The 16,757-nt window shown below is 52.6% G+C and overlaps 4 protein-coding genes across 4 annotated transcripts; 3 read left to right on the top strand and 1 right to left on the bottom strand.

Moving 5' to 3' along the window:
- Positions 1-360: 360 nt before the first annotated feature.
- Positions 361-1,468, bottom strand: SAPIO_CDS4051 (uncharacterized protein; the record flags this gene model as incomplete). Its single annotated transcript, XM_016786702.1, has 3 exons — positions 361-459; positions 560-634; positions 713-1,468. 3 exons carry the CDS (start codon positions 1,466-1,468, stop codon positions 361-363), a joined length of 930 nt encoding a protein of 309 aa, XP_016643678.1.
- A 3,079-nt stretch (positions 1,469-4,547) lies between these two features.
- SAPIO_CDS4050 (uncharacterized protein) lies at positions 4,548-5,232 on the top strand (the record flags this gene model as incomplete). Its single annotated transcript, XM_016786701.1, has 2 exons — positions 4,548-4,656; positions 4,817-5,232. The coding sequence occupies 2 exons, from the start codon at positions 4,548-4,550 to the stop codon at positions 5,230-5,232; spliced, it is 525 nt and encodes a 174-aa protein (XP_016643677.1).
- Positions 5,233-7,209: 1,977 nt separating this feature from the next.
- SAPIO_CDS4049 (uncharacterized protein) lies at positions 7,210-9,133 on the top strand (the record flags this gene model as incomplete). The annotated part of the gene is made up of 2 exons (XM_016786700.1): positions 7,210-8,755; positions 8,835-9,133. The coding sequence occupies 2 exons, from the start codon at positions 7,210-7,212 to the stop codon at positions 9,131-9,133; spliced, it is 1,845 nt and encodes a 614-aa protein (XP_016643676.1).
- Positions 9,134-11,898: 2,765 nt separating this feature from the next.
- Positions 11,899-15,597, top strand: SAPIO_CDS4048 (GTPase-activating protein GYP5; the record flags this gene model as incomplete). The annotated part of the gene is made up of 3 exons (XM_016786699.1): positions 11,899-12,546; positions 12,632-13,245; positions 13,476-15,597. The coding sequence occupies 3 exons, from the start codon at positions 11,899-11,901 to the stop codon at positions 15,595-15,597; spliced, it is 3,384 nt and encodes a 1,127-aa protein (XP_016643675.1).
- Positions 15,598-16,757: the final 1,160 nt, after the last annotated feature.

Here is a 16,757-nt window from a genome sequence, read left to right as displayed (position 1 = left end):
AAGTTTCATGGGTGAGTGTGTTATGGGTGGATGGGGTGTTGTTGTTATGTGTGATGCCAAGAAACTGGCTCGTTAATCCGTGGCTTTCATCATCATTATAGTCTTTCTATCAAGTTTGGTTTCCATATATGGCTGCCCAAGAACGAGGGTTCTTTTCTTTCCCTCCTTTTTTTCAGATAGGCACGCCATTTCTCGACACCTGGCCGTGAGTTTTGCTCGAGTAGCGCGGATGATTTCCTGCACAAAGGCTTTTTCTCGCTACGCATGTATGACTCCGCAAATAGGGGAGTGCGACAGCGTGGTTTTCGCCCAGGGGCTTCGAGTAGATTGGTGGAGAGCGACCCAGAGGTATATCCTCGATCAGCAGGACTGATAGAGAAGTAGCGGCTCGCCGACGTTCTCAATCTCGGGAATAGTGCACTTGAGATCAAATGCTTTCGAGAGAACAATCTTGAAGATCTATGAGAGCCGTTAGCAATTTTTTTTCGAGGTTGCTGACAGACAAGACCCCGAACATGGCGTTGGACTATCTCCGCGGTCTCGGAACTGCATTGCTTACCTTCTGGACGTTGATACTGTGACTCGTGCTGCTAAAAATGAGCGCTGCACGCATCGCCTTGGCAAACCGCCGGGCCTAGAAAGCTCCGGTTAGCAGGGAAATTCCAATACCAGCCTTTCAACAAGGCCAAAGGCGACCTAACCACCCCCTTACCTGGTTTGAAATCTCCTCCTGGTCCTCACGAGGAAAGTTGACAAAGTGGTCATACTTGGTCCCCACAAGAATAGGAATGGCCGTCTTGTTGAAACCGCGACCCTGACGATACCACTCCTTGATGCTGTTGAGGGTGCTCTTGCGTGTCAAGTCGAACATGAACAAAATGGCAACCGCATCATTACATACGAGTGGCAACATGTTGACGAACTCACGCTGGCCGCCCAAATCCCAGATGGAAAATGTAATCTCCGTATTCCGGATGCTAATCGTCTTCTCCATGAAATTGACACCAAGGGTCTGGATGTAATCCTCGTCCCAGCTTCCCTCCACGTACTTGACCATCAAACTTGTTTTTCCGATCTGGGCATCGCCCACCATGCCGACCTTAATGACGACGTGATCTCGGCTCTTTTGCTCGCTCGGACCGGCGCGGGATGAGTACTCCGGGGGGTAGCCCTGGACGTTGCGGTCGCCGCCGCCGGCGGAGAGACGAGAGGCGGGTCGCGATATGTTGGTCGGCGCTAGAGGGATGGGGGGCGTGGTATATCGGTTCGTGGGGTCCATGGTATCTTCTGGTCTGGGCGAGTTGGAGAGGCCCTGGTCGAGGGACTGGCTTTGGTGGTGATGACGGGTCTCTGTCCGCGCATAGCCGTTGTTCTGAGCGGCGCCGCCGATATGGGGAGAGCCCTCGATGCCGCCAATGGTGTCCTCGTGGGGATCGTGGGTTGGGGTTGGGGTCTGATCGTGCTCCATAGTGTCCAGAGCGTCGTGGAACTGGGCCGGAGACCCGATTGATAACGTTGAGGAATCCACGGTGACGAAACTAGGTAGCGAACGGCGAGTTCGGGGGTAGGAGGGTCGTAAGCGGAGGGGATAAGGCTCCTCAACAGGCGTAAGGTTGAGCTAAGAGTCGCGGCCCCTAAATATCCCAGAGTCCTGTCCGTTCTCCAGCGAATTTGCCGCTACTACACTGCTTGGGGCGGAAAAAAAAAAAGAGCGTCAGCGATACCAAAGCGGAGAACAAGAGAGGGCGTGGTAGAGAAGTATGGGCTGAGACGAGGAGGTTTAAGCCTTGGGGAAGGCATGAGAAGTGGCCGGTCAAGATAATCGCCAATGGCCCAATGGCGGGGTGTAGAATTCTACGGCAAGCGCAGCTCTGACCTGAGTTGGGCTGGGGTCGAAGTGGCAGTTTGAGGTGTGGGAGGTGATGCGGTATGGGGTTGTGGAGATAGGCGGAGGACGGGGAAAGGTAAGGATTGCCATACCTTGCCTGCCACTCTACTTCGTAGGCGTCGTTGGTCGTTTTGATATTTGTCCGTCGATGGCAGTCAGTGAGTGTGGGCCTCCACCAGGGGAGGGAGTTGTGGTGTTGGTGTTGAAGTCTAGAAAGACATCTGGTAGTAAGACGTTCCTCCTCCTGGTTGCAAAAAGGCTCGACGCTGGCGGGATAGCGACGTACTTTACTTGGTACGTTCGGTGAGGTCGCGGTCGAGGAGGTTGCAGGTTTGGGGTTGGCGAAAATAAGCGTGATCCGGTGGAGTCGGTTGCAAGGCGACTTGGGAGGATAAGATTGAGGACGAGGGGAGGTGGTGGAAGGAGAGAGCGAGTTTGCACAGGTATCGTCAAAATTAGGACGTATCAATCTCCGTCTCCCGTCTCCACGCTACAATTTGTACGTATCCAATCGTAACGGACATGAAGTGAGGAGCGACTTCCCACGGTATTAAAAGGAAGGGGACTGTCTTGCACCACCGTCTCGACTTGCAGCTCCCCAACGATATTGCCAGGCCATTTCAATGCAATTTACAAAGGTACAGAGCAGGAAATTGGGTCCGCCAGCTGGCCATCCTCGTAACAATTATGGTACGGTTTGCTGGCGAGGGGCAGATCAATAGGGCTTCGAGGCTATAGCCACGGTGCAAGACCAGCATGATTACGGACTCCAACACCGGCTTTTTAGTGGTCAAACGGTTCAGTCTCATCTCCGCTAGCGCCGTCAAGGTGCTAAGAACAGCCTGACATTGGTCAAGAGACGTCAGATGGGGGGTGCCGTGGTCAGGGACGGAGAGGAACGGAAAGGCTGTTATTAAGAGTCGAAGATGGAAGAAACATCCCCTCTTTCCGTCTGATTTCATCACCGGGATCGAGACACAGAGCACATGAGGTATTTGCTTCTGAAGTCCAGCTATCGACGAGGTGTACGAGGAAGGTCGGACCTTAGACACTGAGGGTCTTACCGTTCGCGACCAGATCTTACTGTATTTCGGATCGCGAGGGGAACAGCAGTGGATACGAGTTGTCCAAGCTGAGGGGGAAGATGATGGGTGTGTTGTATTAATCCAACTCTCCCCTCATTGTTCCTTCTTGAACATTGGGACGTTTGGAGTACTCCTGTCCACGCATTGGAGGAGAAGTCGGGCTATAGAGCCTCAACTTAGCAACAGTCCAAGACTTGACTCGAACAAATTATCCCAAAGTGGACCCTATTGTCCATTACGGTCACGTACTTCATAACGGAAACACATTCATCTCCTCACCTTCATTTGCAAAACTTTGCCAGGTGTTGACTCGTGAGCGCCCAGCTTAGCGTTGAGTGGCTGCAGGAAAATTTAATGTGGGCAACGCGACGCGTGAGAGTTAGATTGGCGACTCACTGCTGGAAATTGTGGCCGCCCCAAATAAATGCAGTTGTCGTTGGGAAGGGCTTGAACACTGCTGTTCTCCTGAAAAGAAGATTGATGCTCTTATTTCTCTCCCCCTCTGTCAAGCAAAATTCGATGCCTTTTTCGACGTCCTTGGTGGCATTTTATTTCATTTCCCGTCAAATAAACGATGCGTTAAGAAAACGGGGTCCCTGGTGTATATTTCAGTTTTCTTGTCGCCCTCCCTCAAACAATTCCCCCTTTGTTTATTTGTAAACCACGGATAATATCAAATCTGAGCCACACACGTCCACATGTAGCGACGCACCACTCGCCATCATCCCATCAAATGCCGTCCCACGTCTGATATTACTGCACTTCAGCTCTAATTTGTCCCAACCTGCTCTTGTTGTGCCACACCTTGACCCTTGGACGATATCACGGGCTTGTTATCTTATCTGGTGTTGGTGGTCCCCTTCAAAATAAATACTGACCATGTTGCATCTTCCTGGCGAGAACTTGCCAGGGGAATCTCCAGTTCTAGCCAAGCTTCATTATTTCCCCCACCGTAATCGTCTTACACCGTAAATTACACTATACTAGTCGAGTGTAGACTGTAGAGCATGACAGCACAGGGCTTTGATAGATTCGGGATGGCTCGCATCAACGCGCCTGGCCAAAGGAGACGGCGCGTCCTGCCCTCATGTTATGCACCCTTTCCCGTCATGCAGGTGCTGACATGTCATACCCCCATGCCATGACGAGCCCAACCTTTTTAGGACCTTTGACCCTTTGCGCTCTTGGAGTCCAGGCTCACTGCCTTTGGCTCTAGGGTCTAGACTTGTCCGGGAGAAGGAAAGGCGGACTCCGAGTCCGCGGGGCACACAGAGAGAGAGAGAGTCCAGAATCTTCAACTTCCCCCGCAACGCGCTCCCTGTTCTGATTGGCCCGAACCATTCCAGCCAATCCCCTCTCAACCCTGAACGCCAATTGCTGGATGACTCTTTCTGGTTTCCATCGGTCCACGGATAACTCCGGATGACTAAAATGATTCCGAGCTATCTTCGTTGCTTCACTCCTTGTGATAACTTGAATCCAATCCCAATTCGAAGGTCATGCGATTGTAACTCGCACCTCATTCCCGTCTACCGTCCATTTCCTCCACAGATACCTCGACAATCCTCTTCACAATGGCATCAATTGCTCGATCCCTCAGGGCAGTGAGGCCCGCCACTCTCTGCAAGACCATCCCCGTACGGACAATCTTCCGCGCGAGGGCCTTTTCGAGCTCCCCAGTCGGTAAGCGACCATTTCCTCCCCCCGCGAAAAAAAAACTACATCCTCGGCCCAACCCGAGATAACCCGTTCAAACAACCAGAGACAGGGGGAAAACGACAAAATGCTACCAAAAAGAACCCAATTCGCTAACCACGACCTTGCTTCCAAATTTTCAAAACAGTCCTCGAAAAGCGCTACACAAAAGACCACGAATGGATCGACATCAACCGCCAGAAGCTGACGGGCATCATCGGCATCTCCGAATACGCCGCCGAAGCCCTCGGTGACGTCGTCTACGTCGAGCTCCCCGAGACCGACGGTGACTGGGTGTCGGCTGGCGATGCCATCGGCGCCGTCGAGTCCGTCAAGTCCGCCTCCGACATCAACAGTCCTGTCAAGTGCAAGGTTACCGTGGTCAACACGGCGCTCGAGGAGAAGCCTTCGATCATTAACCAGGTGCCTGAGGATGATTCGGCTGGTGGTGGTTGGCTCGCCAAGGTCGAGGTTGATGAGTCGAGCTTGGAGGAGTTTGATGCTTTGATGAGCGCTGAGGAGTATGCCACGTACTCCAAGGAGGTGCATGATGAGGACCACTAGACCACTAAGCAGGAGAGGAGGAGTAAAAGGGGGTGAGGAGCGGGGTGATAGGTCCGCTGTCGGACTCTTTTATTTCTCTTTTTTTTTCGTTCTTCTGGTTAGAGCAAATCGGGCATGAGGGAAGAAATCCATCCGAGAAGTCATTTTTAGAACAGGGAAATCATAAAGGGCAAACCACTTGGGCTGCGAATGTGCGGGTTCAGTTACGGTTGTGACGGCTGCATGTGAAAGAATTGTATGGTCTGGCATTGCATTGGTGTGATGTCTTGCGCGTACGTTTGGCGCAACTGGGGCGGATGACTTCCGGCCTCTTCTCCCAGGAGTCATCACCTCGAAGCGGTATGTATGACGAGACTTGCGGTCCTGGTTCTATATGGTGAGGGAAATGATTGTCCAGTTGGCATCGCCTAACTCGTTTGCTTCAAGCCCGTGGTATCATGGCGCTCACCAGCAAACTCCTCACCTATGTGCACCTTCCTCGTCACACTCGACCCCGGCCGTATGCTTCATATACGGGAATACGGCAAGGGCTTCCAACCGAGCAGCTCAAGTAGTTGTGACACTACGACCAATGGCCAAGTGGTCAATTGGAGCGCTCAGAAGGTTAGAAAATCGCAATTTTCGTAGCTCGTGGCAAGCAATAAGGATTCGATCCTAGGAGCGCGCCGCGAGCGAGCTTTTTGTATTTATTTATTTATTTTTTTTTTCTTTTATTTTTCTCCTCCTCCGTCTTCATGCTCTTCTTTTTTCCACTATCTCGGGTAGAATATAATGTTCGTAATGTTTCTGAAGGGCCTTAGCTCGATGGGGAGCAAGTCCTACTCGTCGAGAAGATGAAAAACATCGAATTCCCTGACATATCCTCTCCGTCTCCCACCTATGATGACCTTGTGGAAACGAATGTAGCTGGCTCCGTTACATCCGCTTCTGAAGAGGTTCAGTTTCGTTCTTCAATTCGGGAGTGTACTACGTTCCTCCCCGCGTCATTTACTCCTTTTGGACCTGACGTGCACCTCTGTCGATCCTTAATCGGCCTTACTACGCCTGTCATATTCCTTCGGTCTTGTCTTCTCCTCTCTCTTCTTTGACCTTCTCCTCCTGGTCCAGTTGTCGTGAGACCCTACAGCCGAGGCGGTGCTCAACCCTCTGGTACGTTGAGGTTTCAAAACGTGAATTAACTTTCCAATTGCTTCAAATGTCCTTCCAGATTCCTTGATTTGAGAAGCTGGTATGTGTCTCCAACACACGGGTGTTTGTGAGTACCGTCGGGAACTTCTCTGACAGCTTGCTTTCGCCGCTTCGGGCTCGGGTACTACCAACGTCGGTGGCTCCGTCGTTTAGAACCTAGCAGTTTGTTGTTACAAGACGGGTTTGTGATGAGGAGCTGATGGTGGAAATGGCAAGATGGGACGAACATCTCGCCACCAAGAGCAAATATGCATGTTGGTTTCTTGGTCTGTGATGCCTTACGCAACGGGAAATCGGATCTCATCAATGGGACCTGATATTGGCAGTTCGTCAATCATGGGCGATTCTTTGATCGTGAGGCGCTTCTCTTCTCCCTGCCTCGTCTAGGAGCTCGCACTCTTCATCATTTTCTTGGGTTCCCCTAGTTGTATGAAGAAGGCAATGGGCTCAAGGCGCTTCTCATCACAATGACGTTAGCTCGTTTGCCGGAATATACTAGGAAAGAAGGAAGGGTGTCTGTTCGGCTCCCCGAAACCCAGTCCTTCTGTGTCCTGGTTGTTCATGTTTGTCTATCTGTAAGACGTGATGACGACGCTTCCTTGCCGACATCTAGAAGAAACCGGCGAGGATCCCGTCCGCCATGTTTGCACTTTCGTCCTTGAGTACCGCAGGTTCCGGGTATCCACAAAAGAGCTCGAAATATATAACACCCCATCCTCAACGCCTAATCCATGACTCTACCTTCTTGGCTATCCTCACCAAGTCATCTTCCTGTTCTAGACTGTCACAATGAATCAGCGCCTTAACCTCGTTGGTGCCACGCTCCTGGTCGGCCGTGCTCTCTCGCAGCTGTCATCCCCAGCCCCGACCCTAGTATCCACCTATACACCGGCGTCCACCAGTAGCGACTCCGGATGGGGCTGGGACGACTGGGGTGATTGGGCCAGCACGGCGACCTGGTGGCCTTGGGACTGGCCCGACTGGATCCCAGGTGCTAGTGACCAAACCTCTAGTGCGACGGAGGCTTCTACTACATCTAGCACGCTTGGAGCAGGTTTCACGCTGACAGGCGTCTTGGGAGAAACAGCGACTAGCTCCGAGATTGACGAGCCGACAACATTCCCGACCCCGGACGTGCCCATTCCTGGAATTCCCTTCTCCACGCCTTCCGGCTTGTATTCTGCGGCGGGCTCTTGGGAAGCCGCGGGGGCTACGGGGCTTTCTGGTAATCCCGCATTTGGCCCCGCTTCGGATTCTTCAAGCTTTCCCGGTTTCACGGACACTCCTAGCCGCAGCTCTACATTTTCTGAACCATGGGTCCCTGGAACGACAGAGGACTCATGGCCCTTCCCCTGGGACACATCCTTCAGCATACCCTCGCCTTCCAGCCTTGGCATACCAGACTCTTCAAATGTCCCCGACTCGTCCTTTACCGAAGTGCCGTTCCCCAGTGTTTCCGACATCCCCTTAGCGGGCTCGGACGCTGTTTCGAGCACCCTGCTGCCCTCATTCACCCAGGCCCCAATTCCCAGCTTCCCCGACATTTCCTCAGAGGAGGCTTTGGTCTCAACCTCGGATGATGTTCTTTGGATAACAACAATCACTGTAACAGTCGCCGCCTCGGAATCTCCTTGGTTCCCTGACAGTCCGGCGGAGCCGTCTTTCACGGAATTGCCGGAGCCCAGCTTTTCGTTTCCCCCGCCGCCGGTCTGGAGTACGGACGCCTGGTCGGATGAGGTTGGGACTACGGGCTGGCCCGTTGATGTGTCGACATACAAGGCCGCGAGTGCATCAACAACGGGCACGGCCTCTACCTCGGACGTCAGCGTCATCCCCGGCCCAGCTTCTCTCCCAGGGTTGTCCTCTAGCTCTGTAAAGGCTCCTTGCCCTTGGGTGACATGGAGCCCTGCATCAGATACGAGCTCTCTCCCTCTTTCCTCCCTAACGGAAGTTCCCTTCTTCTCCGATGTCCCCGAGGCGTCCGGGGTCCCTGACTGGCCGTCTCCAGACTGGCCTCCGGAAGAATCCCCTTCGGACTGGTTCCCGGACACTCCCGATTTCACCAGCAGCGAGGCACCAAACTGGTCTAGTAAATTAGCCACTATCCTTCCGATCTCGGATGAATTCTCTCCCGCCGAGACTGAAGTGCCGTCAAGCTTGACCCTCTCGAGCGACTTCCCACGAGTCTCTCATGACCCCAGCTTCTCCACTGCCGTGTCGCGGACGGACTTCCCAATGAAGCGACGACGGGCATCCGCACCGGCTGCGACTGAGGCCTCGAGCCACTCGGGACCTCGCCACCTGGCCAGATGTGAATGTGGTCAGATGTACTTCGGTAAGGGTCCCATTCTCACTTCTAGTTTTAAGGTCCTGTTATTTTCCTGTCACGTATACTGACTCGTGATATACAAAAGGCTCCTCTTGCTCGGACTCACTCGTCGAGTTCCACGTCTCAGGCGCCCGGATGTGCAGGAATCGCGGCTCCCGCATGAGACCCAGCCAAGCCATGTTCAGCTGCGAATGTGATGAGCAGACGGGCGAGCAGTCGCTGGAGTTGATGAGCATGGCAAGTTATTACCCCACTCGGGATGAGAGTAATGATTACCTCATGTCTTATGATGAAGATGAGGGTGAGAACGATGATGATTATCAAGATGAGCTTGGTTGGGATGATTGGGAAGAGTGGGCGATGAGGTGGGCGACCCATCACTGAGCGGTGTTACCTTGCCAAGCTCTGCGTCAAATGTTAGAGGGGGCTCGAAAAGATGAAGCGCGGAAAGAGAAATTGATGCTGATAAAAGCGAGGTTAATTAGGTGTTGAATTTCATTTCTTTTTTTTTTCTTCTCTTCACTTTCTCTTCTCTTCACTTTCTCTTCTCTCAACTGTTAGCTACATCTTAGCTTCTAGTTGCTTTTTCATTCCCCTGGGCTTTTCGGCTTGCACACCGGTGCTCTTTTTTTCCCACAGTACAGGAAACCAAGCTTGGGATAGATTGAGGACTTTGAATTTGGACTTGACTCGTTTTCTTCACAGAGAGCTTGACTAGAGGTGTTGCAACAGCTACTGTCAATTGATCAATGATACCTACGTAACTGAGTCTCTACGCTACTTGCACTAACAATGGGAGCGTACAGGTAGTTTGCTCTAAAAGTGCTCAGTTTGATGGCACAGTCGACGATGCTTCGTCGCTGACATTACGCGGATCATGAGCAGGCATAATCCGGATACTTGCATCGTCCCGGTTCGAGCCTATGAGGAGAGAGCAACGCGAAGCTGTCGCGTGTTGAACAGCGGAAGCTCCATATTCCCCTGTTTTGCCTCTTTCGTTGTGATAGAGTTGATCTGAGGGATCTGAGGGATCTGAGGGATCTGAGGGATGAATGCTAAATGCTGCAGATCATGTGGCGGCAGATATGATTTTATTCCTGCAGCAGCCAGTCAAAGCCATGATCCGGGGGAGAAGGCCTGTCTGCAGGAAGATAGGACGGTGTCACGGTGGTGATATGACCATGACCATGTAACTACGACTCGACTGTGAGTTGATGGCGTCGTGGAGGCGTATTGTACGTGTCGATTAAGTGTGCAGGGTCTGGCTGGATTGGGCAAGATGATGGGGTCATCTTCATTCGTGCCAGCAGGGCGGCTCGCCTATCAACTGTTGGACTTGCCCAGTTCGGTGATATGGATGGCCTGGAGAGGGAGTGACATCGTCTTGACCGGTTTTTGACTGGCTTGGCTACGAAGTCTGGCTTCGAAGATGCAACGGTAATAGGATCAAGATTCAACGCGATAATAATAATAGGGCAACGGCGAATCAATGGCAAGTTGGAACTGCGCTAATGCTTCATTGTGTCGTCTTAGGCTCTTAGTCGAGGGAGGGAAATTTAAGCCCCTGAGAGACCCTGGTCATTGGAAAACTGCTTCGAGAACTCGAAGTCGTCTGAAAGGTTCAAAGTGGTGTTTCTTGTCTTCCCCTGTTATTCTCATTTCTCGTGGGGGAGAAACAAAAGTTACAAAAGCTGTACTTCGAAGAATACTTGATGGAAACCTTGCAAACTTGACGCCGTCTCCTGCTCTCAGATATGGAGGTGGCATCGAACGCGAGCCCGACTTCGTAGTTTAGTTCCATTGCAGGTCCCAAACTCCAGTCGTACGGTTTTTCCTGCGGGACATCTGTTTTTGCGACCAGCTTTGTCGTGCCCTGGCCCCAAAGAGTTAAAGAACCCACCCGCGATTCCCCTCGAACCGTTTCAGCCTTCTTGGCTCAAGGCATGAAACCGATCTAACCCCATTGTGCTGCCGAAGCCGTGTGTTGAATAGAGAGAACAAAGTACACGAACCGATCTGGAATGTGCAGTGCAAAGTCGCCTGCAGTCGACAAACTAAGTTGTTCCACTCAGGGTCTAGTCAGGCACTGCTTGTCTTGCACACGATGCATGCACTGGATGCATTAGAGGCACGCGGGGGAGGTATTGATGGTACTTCGTACCTTGGATGTACTTGCAGTGCCCCTTCACTCTGCAGCGTAATAATTATAGTGGCTTGGCTAGTGCTATTGACTGTTAAGACTCCACTGATCAATAGTGCAGTGGAGGTCAAATTCTCCGTGAATTAGTGCATGCAGGTACGAAGTTCTCCTGAATTGACGCTTGATTGATTGATAATACCTCGTATCGTGCATTACTCAAGCACTTATACGAAGTACCAGTTCCCCGTCCTGGCACTTGGCTGCTGCTATTGGACCCTTGTCATCCAGTTCCTGCCAGACCGCCAGATCGGTAGCACCCTGAGCAATTGATATCCGTATCAGCCCAATTGATCAGTACGAACCGCTCTGTACCGACCACAACAAGCACTGGCTGAGCCTTCCTCAGGGTTGTCGTGAAAACCTCAAAGCTCGACCCCTTCGGATCTTTATTGTTTGGGAGGCGGGTACTGTGGGTTTCCAGGGAAAAGACGAAGACGTACATTCTCAAGTTCTCTTTCACTACCACGATTATTCGACTCCGAATCCTTTGTCCCCGAATCTCGACCAATCTCTACGCATCCGAATCACCCTGACTGTGTCTCCTCGGTTTCCCCTTGACCTCTGACTCTGCCACACGACCCTCTCCTGCCGCCGAAATCTCACCATAGCACACCACCCCACACGAGCTGAGTCGAAGCCGAGCCACGAAGGACTGAGGCGGGCTAAAAATAATAAGATCCCATCCCCGGCCGATAGGAGAGGACTTCGAACGAGTGTTGTTGAACACACGCCCAGCGAAGCTCGAAGTTCCTCGATCCAACCACGCCCAACGAAACTACACAGACATTCTCTCACAGAATTAAACTCTTCATGGCATACCGTATTCTCTTCTTTACCGCGAGGCGATAGTCGGATTGCGACGTCCCGGTCTTCTTCCTTTCTCACCGGCGGTCCTTTCCCAGACGGCCCTTGAAGACCTAGACACACGTCTTACATCCCCCACCTCGCGATGGAGCCTTTCCTACTCGGTGGAGGAGGAACGAACTGGCAGACACCCGCCCAAGCAGAACCCGAGAAGTACCAATATCAATACGGCACCAGCAATCATGTCTCTGACCCGACCACCACCCCCACAAAAAGCAATACCCGCGAGTCAGGCCCAACGGTCGCCACCGTGGTCCCTGCCGCCACAATGGAGAACAAAAGCAACAATAGCTACAGTATAGCGCAGTCCGACGAGACACACGACTCCATGGTCACCATTCCCCTGTCCGGCCCTCCCTCCCTCGCCATCGATACGAATGTCCCCGTCCCGGTGGGTCCGAGCTGGTTGGGTCGGAATGTCGAGACGATAGAACACGTGCCGGACGAGGAGACTAGTTCTAATGTCTCGGTGGTTGAGGCTGATGAATATCACGATGCAGTTACGCAGAACGACGAGGATGCGCTGGATGATACTACCCCGAAGCAGGGGGATCTAGGACGGAGCCTTGAGGCGGAGCTGCAGCAAACCGAAGAGTCGGACGGCGAGAACGACGTGGTGGATCGGAACCTAAATACCCCTACACCTACAACACACACGCGAGAAGCTTCTGTGAATTGGGATGAATTACAGAAGACGGAGGATGAGCAGCCCAAGGACGAGCAGACCGAAACTGTAAGGGAGCACCTTCATCCCTATCCCCCGCATATACAATCAAAAATTCCGAAATTAGGATTGACCACTAACACTTCCAATCTAGTCTACGAATCTATTACGTGCCAGGCTGGAACAGGAAAATGCAAAGCTAGAAGAGAGCCCCAAGAACAATCGAATAGAATCCATCAAGCAGCGAGACCCACCCCAACAACGACCGACTCCTCCCTCAATATCCCAGCTCAAGCGCATGGTCAACGGCCCTACGCCCCAAGCTCTCCGCTACTCCATGCTCCCCCCGCCCCCGATGACCGACCTCGAGTTCTACGCGGCCCTCGTAAAGGACTATCAACAAACGGCCGAGCGACTACCCACATTACTAACGAATAAGATACGGAAAGGTATACCTCCGCCGTTGCGTGGCGTAGTCTGGCAGAGCATATCGGGCGCCCGGGACCCGGCGCTGGAAGAGCAGTATGACCGGCTTTGCAGCGAATCGAGCCCGGTCGAGCCCTTGTTTAGCAAGGAGCTTGCGCGGAGTTTCCCGGGCGTCGACATGTTTCGCGAACCTGGCGGCGACGGACAGAGAATGCTTGGCCAAGTGCTCAAGTGCTTGAGTATTTACGATCGCGAGATTGGGTACTGCCAAGGGCTGGCTTTCCTGGTTGGGCCGTTGCTCATGCATATGCCTGGCAAGGCTACCTTTTGTGTTCTTGTTCGGTAAGTACCAACCGATTTTTTTCTTATTCCTCTTTTCTATTTTATTATTTTTTTTCAGATGGAAGGGAAAAACAAAAGAAGGAAAAAAGGAAAAAAAACACCCATTCCATTGGTTTTCGATTGATGTTCGCGGGGGTGGCAGAAAATGGGTCGAGGGATGACCCTGGTTCCCCTTCTTGAGATGCTTCCATCAAGTACACTTTTCGCACTCACTAACAAAATGCGATTAGATTGATGGAACAATATGATTTACGCCGCTGCTTCCGTCCCGACTACGCAGGGCTGCACCTCCGAATCTACCAGTTTCGCCAGCTCCTGCGGCACAATCTGCCCACATTGTCGACCCACCTCGATGATCTGCGAGTTGACCCGTCCTACGTTTCACAGTGGTTCCTCGGCTTCTTCGCCGTGACGTGCCCCCTGCCCATGTTGTTTCGCATCTACGATGTGCTCCTGGCCGAGGGAGCCACCGAGACTTTCATGCGCGTGGCCCTGTCGCTGATGCGCCGGAACGAGTCCAGAATCCTGGCCTGCACGAGGTCGGAAGACGTATCTCATTTCCTGCTCTCGAGGGGGATTTGGGATTCTTACCATTACAATGCCGATGAGTTTGTCCAGGATTTTATCAGCCTAAGCGGAGAGGTTGGACGAGAAAAATTACTTCAATTGGAAATTACCTTTAAGGAATCGCAATTACCAACGGGAACATTACCGAACCAAACATCAGCAGTCGAGTCGGGATCGGCCCATGTCGGCGACACGAGCAGCAGTGCGAACGCGGTGCGAGCGTCGGAGGATATTATTAACGCAGCAGCTTCGAAATTCCTGGGACGTGCGTCACCTTCTTCTCCTTCTTCATCGTCACCTACTTCATCGTCACCTTCTTCGTCGCCATCGTCATCGACCAAGCCGGCGAACCTGAGCCCTGGGCTCAGCGCGCCGTCGACGCCGGTGACGATGCTGCGGAGGAGCGGGTCGAAGCAGAGTTTGGCGTCGACGCTCAATTCCATGGAGGCGAGCTCTGTCAGCGTCGTTAGTAGCGCGTCGACTGGGGTCACGAGCGTGTCGAGCCAGTCATCATCATCTTCTTCTTCGGATAGTATCAAGGACAACCGGCTGTCCTCACCGGTGGGGGGCAGCGGGAGCACCTCCGAAACAACAACAACGTCAACAAATGTCGTTTCCGTTCCACCCGCCGTCGGTAGCCCCGTCATCATTCGCAGTGGTAGTAGCGCGGGCGGCAGCAATAGCACGGAGCGCCCACCACCATCGATCGCGAAGAATCCGTCGGAAGAGAAATACCTGCACGACCAGATCGAGGACCTGCTCATGGTCCTGAGCGAACTGCAGCGGAACCAAGCCCTCCTAGCAAGCCAACTAAAGCAGGAGCAAGCCGAGCGCGCCGAAGACAAAGAAGTCGTACGCGTGCTAGCCAACACGCTTCGATCGGGAGGCGCCGTGGTCGACACGGGCGCGGCCGAACTGCAGGCCGTGGAGGAGAGGTTCGGCATCTACGCGGGCCAGGACGGGCTTTCCCCCTTGCCGTCGAAGACGCAGCTCTACGAGGACCTCACCGAGGCCAAGGAGAAACTCGCGGCGGCCCTCGCCGAGTCACAGCAGTACAGCAGACGCATCTACGAGCTCGATCAGGAGGTCGCGAGCCTTAAGCAGACAGTGCGCGAGAGCCATTCGCATGTGCGTACGCTTCATCAAGAGAAGCAGAGGCTTGAGAAGCAGGTGCATACTATGCGGACGCGGGCGTCGGCGGCGTCCAATAATAGCAGCGAGGGCGTGTTCGGCGTCGTGTCTAGAGGTCGGACGGATGTTCCTGGCGCTGGTGTCGGAGTAGGAGGAGGGACGGGTGGCGATGCACGCATGTCGATGCTGGGGAATGGGCTGAGGGAGTTTAAGCTCGGACGGAGCGGGTCGCCGCCTTCGGGGCCATCAGCGTATAACCGACGGACATCATCACTCGCTCCTGCAAACACCAACGGTGCCAACAACAATAACCAAAACAACGAGGATATGCTCCTCCGCGAGCTCGTCCAAGCAAAGACAGCCGAAGCAATCGCCAAGGAAGAGGCCGACGAAGCAAGGCAGAAACTCGACGCCTTCAAGAGGGCGTACGGCATCCCTTCGGGTGAGAATCCGCCGCCGTTAGGGTCGAGCTTGACGGTTGCTTCGGCGGCGCAAGCTGCGCAGAACGCGGGACAGGCTGCTATGGGGATTTTGGGGAGGTTTGCGGCTGCGGCGGGGACAGATGGGGGGAATAAGGGGGCAGCCGCGGCTGGAAATGGAGGAGGAGGAGGTGGTGGTGGTGGTGGTGGTGGGTTTTGGGGGTGGAGGAGATGAGTTGAGTTTGGATGGACTTTGCGGAGTCGAGATGCCTTTTTACGAATACCCTCTTCCATTTTACCTCTTTTCTTCAATACCTCCTCTCTTCTTTCGACTTATCCTTGGGATGCCAATATCCCATTTCATACTCCTTCTATCATCTTTTTAAACTCGGCCGAAACTTCTCACACAGACGAGTCAAGACCATCTCAGAAATTGATGGATCGTCTGCTACTTCTTTTTTTACACCGAACTTCCTCCTTCTCGCTTCTCATCTTCCTTCTTTCCTTTTCACCATTCGGGAAACAAAACGTGTTTATATACCCTGGGGTTTCTTTTCTTTCGAATGAAAATTGCATATTAGACTGGGCAAGATCTTGAGAGATCACAATTTGAAGGTTCTTTTTATTTTTATTTTTATTTTTTTTCTTTTTTTCATGGTGGCTATAGATCAAACGGAATCGGCGAGAAGGGATGAGATGTCTATACATCAACTCATGCAAGGGGAGTGAGTGGAAATGTATATAGAAATCGAACTGATGGGGTTATCCAACCCCTATCGGTATTTTTATAAACGGGATATTTTTAACTCCCCAAGGATGCTTTTGCTTTATGCTCCACGTGAATTTTGAGATTGACTTGCAAGGTCAACGGGGAAAAGGGCCAGGTTGAAGCTCAATGATGAGGGCCTCTCTCCACCATGGCACAGTGACAGGATTTTAAGTTTGGGAAAAGGGCCTGGGCGATGAGTTGGCGTCATCGTTGTTAGTGGTGTTGCGTCATTGCGGGATTTGGGGGGAAGATGAGCATTGAATGTGATTTGATGTACACTGCAGGATGAGATCACACTGAGATTTGAGGCCTTCTGTTGGTAGTAAACAACGTCTCGTGGGCCTGTACAGGTACACCATCTAACGAGATAGAAAATGATACTTGTCAAGATCACGTACGAAGTAAGAACTCAGAATCTAGATTAGATGCTGTCTTCAAATTGTCCGAGTCAGGTCGCAACTTCTCGGGGATCGCATGAGTAAGCCAACCCGAGTTTGTGGAAGGAAGTGGGTGGGTGGTGGGACTATCACATGCTATTTTGCGCAGATGGGGGAGCTGGGCACGCGAGTGTTCGGCATGGCCAACGTGTCTTGGTCCACGACACACCTGAGCAAGATACGTTGCTT

Source organism: Scedosporium apiospermum (genome assembly GCF_000732125.1).
Source record: "Scedosporium apiospermum strain IHEM 14462 chromosome Unknown SEQ_SAPIO_0090, whole genome shotgun sequence".
In the NCBI taxonomy this organism is placed as follows: Eukaryota; Fungi; Ascomycota; class Sordariomycetes; order Microascales; family Microascaceae; genus Scedosporium; species Scedosporium apiospermum.
The sequence above is the reverse complement of the archived record's forward strand: the minus strand, read 5'-3'. Positions and strand labels throughout refer to the sequence as shown.